Genomic DNA, 10746 nt, shown 5'->3' with positions numbered 1-10746 from the left:
GAGGTTGGGCAGCTGATAGTATTGGAAGATCTCAGCACCTTACTGCCTACATACCACCACTACACCAAGAGGATGAACATCCTCTTCTGTATCACATGCAGCACTGCAACAGCTAACAACTGCTAAACTTTCAATAGTCAGGGAACAGCCTGAGGCATGTCCCCTCTCCATTCCCTCCACAACTTCAACTCGCAAAGACAGGAAAAAAGATTAAAATGGAAAATGGCAATATAGTCTGAAAAGTAACTACATAAAAATATCATCACCTCATCCAGCAAGCCCACTCCTTGCATTGTGTTCAGTTAGAGGCAGGAAGCGTCATACTTTTCTCTGGTGTTACTTCAGCAGAGCCAGCAACCCCTCTATGGGTCCCTGGATCCTATTCCTTGCCTGCAGGAGAGCTCACCCTGAAGATGAGGTGACATGGTCTGGCATCCTCTACTCCTCAGCATTCCAAAAACAGTCCCCTTTCAGATTCCAAGAAAATATGACAAGATAGCACATTTGAAGAATAGCCCTCAGCAAACAGAGTTGTGCTTAATTGAATTGCAGAGAAATCGCAGGATCTAAAGCCTTCCTGTGTAATGCTCACAGAAAAGCTTTTCTGAATGAACCTCACTTTCAAAAAACAAAGTAACACATGGGCAAAACAATGATGCAGAAAAGAGTGATTCAGGCACAAAGGTGGATGTGCAGCTTGTTTTGGGTTTTTTTTGGTATTCGCAATGACAGAAGCCATGAACTTCAAGTAAGCATCTAAACATGCATTGTATAATTGCAGTATAAAACTCACTGTATATTTGCAATATAAAACTGATGCTAGTTACCTCGTGCAAACCTATGGCAATGTAAGCTAACAAGTGCACAGGATGCCTAATTAAAAATACTGGTAGTGTTTAGTCCTAATATCAATTGTTAGTACAGGAGAACAGTAGTAATGTCTAGGCACTTAAAAGTTGACAGAGAATTCAAGAGCGCTTTCCCATGCTGCCTGAAAAATAGATCATCCAGTCTACAGTGGTTTCTAATGCTTATTTCTAGGACTTAGAAACAGGATAATAAAACAGAGAGAATGTGATCTGCATGCAGGTTAGCCTTTCTGTGAGCTATCTGCGTGTCAAGAATATTTGTAAACTTCATTAATATAAATAAGGAGAGGGAGGGAGAGTTTACCCCAGAAGAAAACAGCATCAAAATCAGTCTGTGATGATTAAGCCTATGACAAAATGAGTGAGATAATGACCAAGGAAAGGATTTTGTAGGTATTCTCATTGCTTCCCTCTAGGGTTAATTATTTGGATGTAGAAAATGCAGGACAATCTGGAAAGAGAAGAACCAAACTTGCATCCCAGGCCTTGCCACCTTTAATACCCATGACTGCTAACACTGGAAAGTCAGGTCAAAGTGTACGTGACCCATCAGAGCATGGTGCTTGCCATGGGATAGCTGTTTTCTGCTGACTGAGAACAAGGGAAGACAGCTCATAGTCCCAGGAACCGCAGGTTGCCCTGGTAACCACTAGGACTCCAGTAGCGTGTGCCACCTGCAGACCTGTGTCCCCTTTGACTCCTTCATTTCCTGCCAATGACTCTGCTCTTCCTCTCCACTGCTGTTCTGACCCATAGAAATCCAGCCGATCATCTCTTTGCGCTTCATGCTGCGCCTGTTGTATATGGAGATCATTAGCGTGACATCAGAGAGCTGGAAAAGGGCAACCTGGAAGATGAAAGTTTCCTTGTAGACGGGATTGGGCTGTCCGCGACGGATAGAGGTCTTGCAGCGAGACATCTCCTGGCCCACAGAGTTGAGCAGGCAGAGCTTTCCGTAGGTGTCTAGGACAAAAAACATGAAATAATGTTTGGCACAGGTGACAGACTAAATGAAAGCCCAAAGTGGCCAACCACCCCCCCCCAAAAAAAAAACCCAAGTAGAGCAGCTTTTAGTGAACAACAGATGAGGACTGGATTGCTCTCCTTAGTAAACTCCATGGGATGAGAAGCAGCAGGTGAAAGCACCTCTTGGATTTCCTCATATTCAGCTGGGGAGAAGAAAGGCAGGAAACTGATGTGTGTTTCAGTCCTAGTCTCTTGGAAAGAGCAGGAAATCTGGTTCTCAAGCCTAGCAAGCCTGCCTAAGACTAACAGAAACTATGAGCATCTCTATGGATTTTCCACATCAAGTGGTGTGTCTGCACCTTCCCTTCCTCTCCCTCACAATCAAGCTTCATTGGAGCTGTCTTACCAGAGCTTCCATTGGCTGCACTTGCCTCTCCACCACTTTCCTTTGGAAGAATGCCTCTATGACCTATTATTTGAGATAGCAAACAGAAAGGGTCCTGAAAAAGAGGGAAAGGAAACCTGCATACACAGTGAAATTATCTGATCCTGCATGACAGTTTCAAGGCTTTTTTCAGATTCTCATCTTACTTTTTTGGTGGACTCAAGGTCAATTTCATTCACTATTAAAGTCAATACAAAGAGTAAAAATGCTCAGTAGATAGAGGGAAGGGATGGTCCAAGTCAGCATTCCCATAAACCCACCCTTAGAACTCTTGCTGTCTCCTGCATTAATCAGTTCACCTCTGTTATGTGGTCACTAATACTGTGCTCTCAGACAGAGCTCTGTGGTCCCAAGGCTCCACAGACCCAGCTCAGTTTAAGTTTTCACCTCATTCTGCACGTGATGGTAACAGATCACTTGGCTAGAAAAGTCTCCTCCTAAACCCTTCATAATCTGTGCCTGGGTTTCTGCAAGTGAGTATCATTTCAGAGTGTGCTGAAGACAGGAAATAAATAACAAGGCTCCGTCTCTTGTCTACAGCATGTCTGTCCTCTTCTGTTCCCATTTGATGTGCTATTTTATGCACTTATCTACTGAGCAACACAAGGTGTGAAATTACACTTCAGGTGTGAAAACACTTCTGTGTCTCCAAAGCAAGGCTCTCCGCTCCTCTCAAACTGTTCCACTGAAAAAAGCTGTCAGGAGACTGACAATCGAGGAGCAAATTGTGAGCCTGCACAGCTGTACAGCTACCGAGTTACTGCGGGGAGAGTTCAGTCCCATCATTAGCTGGGGATACCAGCTTGGCTCCCAGCATAACACTGGAGATGAAGTAGATCTTGCCAACAAAGACCTACTCATTAGACAAGAAAAACAGAGCTCTGACATGAAATAGTTTCCTGATTGTATCTGGGAAGGAAAGAACTGCTTTATCAAGAGGTGGACTAATTCCCACTGTAATATTCAATGTTGGTGCTGCTGAGGGACTGAATTCTGTAAAAACTTCAGACCCATCAGAAACAAAAAGCCCAAGAGAGGACTCTGTCTTCTAGCTTAACTCAATGTGAAACCACACAAGATAACTACCAGACACAACCTCTTGCCATACTCGTAGAGATGTCACTTTGCTGTGCACTGACAAACCGTAACGCACACTAAAGCATTCCTCGTGTAGAAGTCTGGTTGCTGGTCTGAGGCTGCAGAGAAGTCCCCAGAAACAAAAATAAGTGGGGATTAAGGATTTTATGGATTTTTTTTTTTTTAATGTACTCACTCTTTCTTTCTTTTTTTTTTTTTTTGTGAGGAGGGGATTTCAAAGTAGTGAAAAATCTCCACACGGCTGAATTTTAAAGAGAAACAAGCAGATAATTTGTACAATTCCCTGTTCAATTTTTAATTTTTTTCTTTCTTTCAAATTGAAAGCTTGTATTTTCTACATAATTGCAGTGCATTTTCCAAACCAACCTCATTTACAGGCAGAAAGCCTTATTTCTGCTGACACACAACAGAAGTGAGTGCTGAGACCCAGGAATTCAAGGAGATGAGACACTCTCTAGTTGCTCCTGGTCACTACTCCATTTTTCTCTAGATATGTCCCTGGTGTCATAATTGCTTTCCCCACTACCCTCTGAGAACTGCTTTGCTGAGGGTGAGAGCATTTAATTGGGATCACAGTCCACAAGGGCAGAGCTGTGGCATGGAGCAGCACTGGAAAGGTCCTGCTCCTGGATCCCTTAGCAGCTCTTGGAAGGGTTTCCTCAGCTGTGCTGGGGCAGGGGATGGGCTGAGCAGAGAAGCACTATGCAGCCAAGGACTGCTACAAACACCCTCACTGCTGTCCCAACTAAGCATGGCAATCTGCAACATAACAGCATATGAAGTATTTTTTCAGCTTATCATCCCATGCTACTTCAGGGAAAGGTCACCCACACTGCTTGTACCTGGTTTTCTGAGAAGATGGGGAGAAGACTGAAGGTCTAGATTTTCCTCTCAGTAAGCCTTGCTATCATCCTTCCTACCACTGTCAGTATTGACAGCTCAGGTGTGATTCATCACACCTAACCACAGCTACATATGTTTAAGCAGTCCCCTACAGAGACAAACAAGTTCTAGTCAATACTATCAAAGCTGCATGTGACATAATTCAGCAAAGATCTAGTAGACAATGCTACCATTACAGATGATTTAGGTTTTAACACTAAAGTAAGTGCCACAGCTAAAACACCTCATAGGATGCTGCTTCAGGATGTCCCAGCTAATTTTCCAGGCAATGAATGGATGAGTTTTTTGCAATCATAAAACTATAGGATGTTGCATCCCTGACTGAGGCTTCAACTTTTACAAGTAAGGAGTAATATAGCTGGCTTTAAAAAAAAACGAGCATTGTACAACTGATGACTTAAACCCAAGAGAGATCAACATCAGAAAATCTGGCTTTTTCTTTAATACACATCAGATCTGCTACATAATTCTGCACCAAGGCCCTGTCTATACAGTACCAAGGTCAGTGGGGATTCTGCAGGTATCATCTGGATCAGGCAACAATGTGCAGGCTGGGAGGAGACTATGCTCAGGGCAGAGCTAATACCAGGAGTCCTGTTCATCCTCAGGTAAACACGGGCACGAAAACAGTGCAAGTGACAACTAAATCAGGCTGTTAATTCTTCTCAAATTTATTCCACTGGGTGTATTTACCAGCCAAAAGAATCAAGCTTGCCTGAACAGAAATAAAAGAGTAGGTGTGGATAATATATTTAGCATCTGAAATTTGCTTTGCAGAGCTGGTACGTATGAGGCTAAGCTGTTATTCTGCTTCACTACTACATTTTGAGATTGTGGTTTGCCCTTACTGCATTGTGCTCCTCGCAGCATCTTTTTAGGTGTTTCATCAAGAAACAGCTCCTAGTTCTTCTTGTGGTCCAGTCTGGTCCTTTGAGATGGGAAGCTCTCCTCTTCGGTTGGCTTTGCCAAAGAAAATACATCTCCAGATACACGGTGAAATTAGTGGAACTACAACAAGGATGGACTTGAAAATTTACTGAGGAATGTATGTGTGAGAGCATCTATTCATTATGAAGGCAAACATTTTCCATCTAATTACATGCTCAGATTCAGTAATGGCCTCATTACTGTGGTATCTCAGCACTTTATGCTCTTCAGTGTATTTACTTTCATGCAACCTCTGTCAAGCACAAAAGGAGGAGAGAGATTAAGGCTTACATTCTTTGAAATGCCTAAGTTCTCACCTTTTATTTAGGCACCTATGTCACTGACATAAAGAGGAGCGAGACCTCTTAATATCTGGGAGTGTCTGAGACTGCAGCTTGCCCATAGTTACACAAAAGTCCGCGAAGAAGCAGGAGCAAAGTCTAATTTTGCCGAGACCAATTTTAGCACTGCATCTACCAGGCTCTCCTTTCTATACAGGCTTTGGAACAGAAGTTCTTGGTATGGATCTTTTTTACTCTAAACTCAAATTTCATCTCTGGTATGAGTGGATTGAACAATGCTCACATATACATAAAATATCAACACCTCTGCATTTCATATCAGAGTGAAAAGCACTAAATCAAGGAATGCTGCAAGAAGCCAGACACATTTTGGGCTGGTGCATAATCTTACTCCAGAGTTTTGGCCAAACCTCTCCTCATGCAGACTGCTCTGTCTCCATCAACACCACCCCAACCATAAAACACCTCTTGAGAGCTCATCTGCAAAGACAATCAGTTTATCTGTGATACTTCTAATGACCCATTTCTGTCATCATCCTTCTAAGAGAACTAACTGATAATGACAACTCAGGGGAATAATCAACTATAATTTATATGTTCTCATCTTTGGAGCAGGTATCACAGTGTGCATTCTGCTTTCACTCACCCTAAGCTCCACCATTATTAATAAAGCTGACCCATGAACTAAAACACTGCAATATAAAAGCATCCAACCCCCTTCTTGAATTTATATTTAGAAAGGAAACAAACAACTGAAGACTCCTGACTCCTCAGGTCTGTGGACTGCAGGGTACAACACAGTGCTGAACGGACTTTCCCATCCGCACTCCAGGCAAGCTAGCTCATTTCCAAAAGCAGTATAATCATGTCAGCATGCTGCAATCCAGACTAATAAAACCCACAGTAAAATAAAGCCTTGGGCCTAGAGCTTAATTTCACCCAGCTGGCATGCCCACACTCCTAGCCTACATAATAAATGGCAGCATTGTGGCAATGCAGCCCCAGAGCTCAACTCTGTGCTACTCTGTACAGCACAGTTCGTTGCAAGATCTCAGTTTGAGACCCAGAAGACCTCTTTTCCATTAGACATGGCTTTACCTCCCCATTAAACCAGCAGTGGGGTAGGAATGCTCTGAACCTGGCTCACTGCAGCTGGATTAGGAAAAGAGCGGGAAGGAGAATTAGACCCAAGCTTTTGTTCCCAAATCCACATCATGAAAGCCTGGATTAGGCCAGAAGCAGCTTGCAGCCTACTCTGTAAATCATACAAGAGCTGAGAACTGCCTGCTACGTTGCTGAGGAGCCAACTTTCCTTCCCCTATTCCACCGAGTCTCTGTTGCTCTGGTCTCCTCTCCCGTGGCTGGCAGCGATCACACAAGGGAGAGGCTGGGATCTGGCAGCCTTCGTGACATGTGAGTCATCAGAGAACAGACCAGCAGCATCTTTAATTTAAAGTGCAGAATAAAGGAGTGCACTGCTCCGTGGAAGCACTGCTTGGCCTGAGGGGAGGGAATTACCAGCATCAATAACTTGTTTTGTGCAAGGAGACAGACTGCACAGGGACAGGAGAGTAGAGCTCCCTGGAAGCAATGCCCTGGTCTCTCCAGAAGAATGGTTGCCTCCAGAGAGCCCCTGAGCTCAGCTCTTTGATGATCCTCCTCTGCTGTCACAACACCCTATGTCCATTCCATTTTACAGTGCCAGCCCTCACCTGGGCCATGTGTTGGGCTGCGGAGCCGCTTTACCACCTCCCTGCACTCTGCAGCTCTGAGGTGCAGCTTCAGACCAGACTTACCCAGCTAAAGCGTAACACAGACACCTCTCCAAATGCACAAGGTGACTATGCTCTAACAAGGGCATTTCAACACTTCCCACAACATACACCGGGCTTTATGCATTGCTGCTGCCTCAGAGAGGGAGTGGGAACTTTAACTGCGAGCAGATCAGAAAGCATGACTGCACACCTCAGACACAGCAATGGAAGCGGCACGATGTAAGGATGCCTAAGCTTGGCTTTTCTCACCTCCAGCAGTGGTGCCCACAGGCACAGCTTTATTATACGGCCTGGCATCAGATCTCCTGCAAACGCTGCTCTGTAGAGTCACTGAAGATTTGTCCTAAACATTCAGCTCCAACTGAAATCTGGAATTAGGAGAGTTCTGCCCTGGAATCAGTGGCTTTGTATTCTGCTTGTTTTGGGAGGGGAAAAAAAAGTAATTTTGTTTTTTTCTTGTTCACAGCTTTGGGAGTGGGAGAGGCATCACCATACATTCTACTTCAAAGGCATTCCTTTGATTCAGAATTCATTTTTATACCCAGTAAATGTAACATGGATTATATTTTTCATAAACCATTTAGAAATATAAAACTATTGAAAACATTACTGGATAACCACACGCTATCACCAGATATCTAATTATCATGGAACATCCCCCACAAAAATCTCACAATCACTCTGTGAAAGTTCATTATTCTGCGACTTGCTTTTTTGAGCCTAATCAGTCCCAGGTCTCACATGCCGTAGGAAGAGCTGTACCAAGCCAGTCTCAACAGTACCCAATGCCACATGCCTCAGTAAGTCTATAAGAATATGGCTAATATGGCAGATGCTGATTCCCTCCCAAATACTCTCTCAGTCTCCAGTGATCTGTGACTCAAGAACTTATCATAGAATCATAGAATGGTTTGGGTTGGAAGGGATCTTAAAGATCATCCAGTTCCAACCCCCCTGCCATCAGCAGGGACACCTTCCACTAGACCAGGTTGCTCAAAGCCTCATCCAGCCTGGCCGTGAACACTTCCAGGGAGGGGGCATCCACAACTTCCTTGGGCAACCTGTTCCAGTGTCTGACCACCCTCACAGCGAACTTCTTCCTAATATCTAATCTAAACCTCCCCTCTTTCAGTTTAAACCCATTTCCCCTTGTTTTGTCATTAACTGCCCTTATGAAAAGGGCAGTTAACTTCCTCAGTCAGAGGCAGTGCCTTCATATTTAATGGTCCTCAGTGGATCTTTCTTCATGAACTTGCTCTGTGCTGTAAAAAACTCAAGTAGACTTCTAGCATCCACGATGTTCTGTACTGAGGAACTCAACAGCCTAAGTGAAGAACTGTCTCCTCTTCAGGATCCACTACCTCCTCGCTTCATTTTATGATCCTTTGGTTTTGTATCAGGAGAGACAATGAATAACTGTTGCCAATTCACTTTCTCAATGACACTTATGATTTCATAGACCTCCATGAAATCTTCCCCCATCTCCCTTTCTCGTAGCATCGTAGGAGGCACAGTCTATTCAGCTGCAGCTCGCTGAAAACTGTTCCTAACCCTGACTGTCTCCGACACTCCTCACATCTTTCCAGTTCTGCTATATTCTATTTGAATAGAGGGAGCCAGAACTGTACACAATATTCATCACACCGGTGACTGTATACTTACAGTCAAATATACATTTTTCATTTTGTCCTCTGTATATTTCTGACCTTTAATTTGGTTTGGGGTTTTTTTGCTACTACTGCTGATCCTTGACTAGACATTTTCCTAGAACTATTTGCTATAAGCCTAATATTTCAATCCCAAGTGGCTCTGAGTCCATCTAGACTAAGTTTGAATTCCACCCCTGCCCCCAGGCAATACCTTACATTCATCCACACTTCATCCTCCACCTCACTGCCCAGCTGCTCATCACTGAGACATCTGTCTGGGGCTCCTTGCAGCTGGTCTCATCTTTACTACCCTGAACAAAACTTTCTCAGCTGATCTTATTGTAAGTTTATTCAAGCTATATTTAAGGATGGTCAATGAAAGCATGCAGGAGAGATGGTCTTGTACAAGCTTACCATGACCAACTGACAAGTACTCCAGCAGCAAGTAGCTGTCCAGCACCTCTACTGCTCTGTTAACCAAGCTCTCTGGAGGACTGAATCCACCACAGCTCACTCAGGTACAGATCTCCCTTCTATTACTGATGACATGGAAGCATGAGTTACAAAGCTTTAGAAGCTCAAGCAAGTTCCCTCTTCAGAGCATGATATGCAGGTTAAAAGTTAAAATTTTTATGCAGCTTCCTGGTCTGATTGGGAGTAACTGAAGAAATTAACCTGTGCTTTAGTTCTCCAGGAATGAAACAGGGATAGTAACTTTCTTTCCGTCACAAACAAGTTGATAAAATAAAATCAACTAATGGCTTCTGAGCGCTCTGATACCAGAGCCACAAATACTATGTAAGGATCGTAATTCTTCTGTACTTCTTGCCAGTGCTATCTGTGGCTCAGCTAGACGTTTGTTTTCAGACGTCTTTATTCCAAGAACTTCTATTCCCAAAAGAAATCTTGATAGCTTGTTCTCTCCCTCCTGTCTTTTCCAGCGTTAATGCTATTGTATTTGTTTAATGGGGTTAATATGCTGCTGGTATAATAATGATCACGGATGGATGTAATTATTATGTGTGATTAATTCTGCAGCTGCTGAAAAGCTTGAAGGACTTTTCTTAGGCGAGGGAGTATCTTTACAATAGTCCTTCTCAAACTGCATTACACACAGGCGTAAACCCCAAAAGAAATGTAGAAGGGGAAAGAACAAAGGCTGGATTAGAGGAGAGAGAGCTGCAGTCAGCAGAGCAGCTGATGAATGTTAAACATCATGTGGGCAGAGACCATCTCTCTGTAGTGTGTTTATACACTGACTAGCACAAATGATTCCTGGTCCATCACTACAATCCCAAGGTATTACTACCATGCACATAGTATGCAATTCGTTATAAATTTTTAAAGATGTGTCTGCCAGTGGTGTAAGCTTCTCTTGTTGCTTTTTTTTTCTATAATAAACATCCTTTAAATGAACACACTTGGTTTTATTCTAAGAAGATACAATACCACAGACCAAAATATTAACCCCTACAAAATGCTAGCACAGGTTGATGACTTTTACGATAACCAAAGAGAATGAGGTGCACAGCACACAAGCCATTAGAACTAAAATACCAAGTGTGTCCACATCTGACAAAACTGTAGATGCTTTTCTGCATGAGGCTTCTTGGTACACACTGATAATTTACGGTCCGATGCTGCAGCCATACTCTTGAGTGCTCTTAAGTGCTCTGAGTGATAATTGATCTATTTGCGTGATCAGGGATTGTAGACTCAGGCCTACAACTCAGCATGTTCCCCAGAACAATATCTGGACACTCATCCTTGACCAAACTATCCTTAAATCCCATATATGAGACCTGAAGAGAA

At 43.3% G+C, this 10746-nt stretch overlaps 1 protein-coding gene across 2 annotated transcripts in view; it reads right to left on the bottom strand.

The window, feature by feature from the left end:
* Nucleotides 1–1407: 1407 nt before the first annotated feature.
* Nucleotides 1408–10746, bottom strand: part of SYT16 (synaptotagmin 16) — a 40315-nt gene continuing 30976 nt past the window's right edge. For both annotated transcript variants that reach the window (XM_010174987.2, XM_029086739.1), the window contains exon 5: nt 1408–1832. In XM_010174987.2, the coding sequence (XP_010173289.1) occupies nt 1519–1832 (314 nt within the window). In that variant the 3' untranslated portion in view covers nt 1408–1518. The remainder of the gene's footprint in view (nt 1833–10746) is intronic.

This window comes from Antrostomus carolinensis, unplaced genomic scaffold (assembly GCF_000700745.2).
Source record: "Antrostomus carolinensis isolate BGI_N321 unplaced genomic scaffold, ASM70074v2 scaffold23309, whole genome shotgun sequence".
NCBI classification, from domain to species: Eukaryota; Metazoa; Chordata; class Aves; order Caprimulgiformes; family Caprimulgidae; genus Antrostomus; species Antrostomus carolinensis.
The sequence above is the reverse complement of the archived record's forward strand: the minus strand, read 5'-3'. Positions and strand labels throughout refer to the sequence as shown.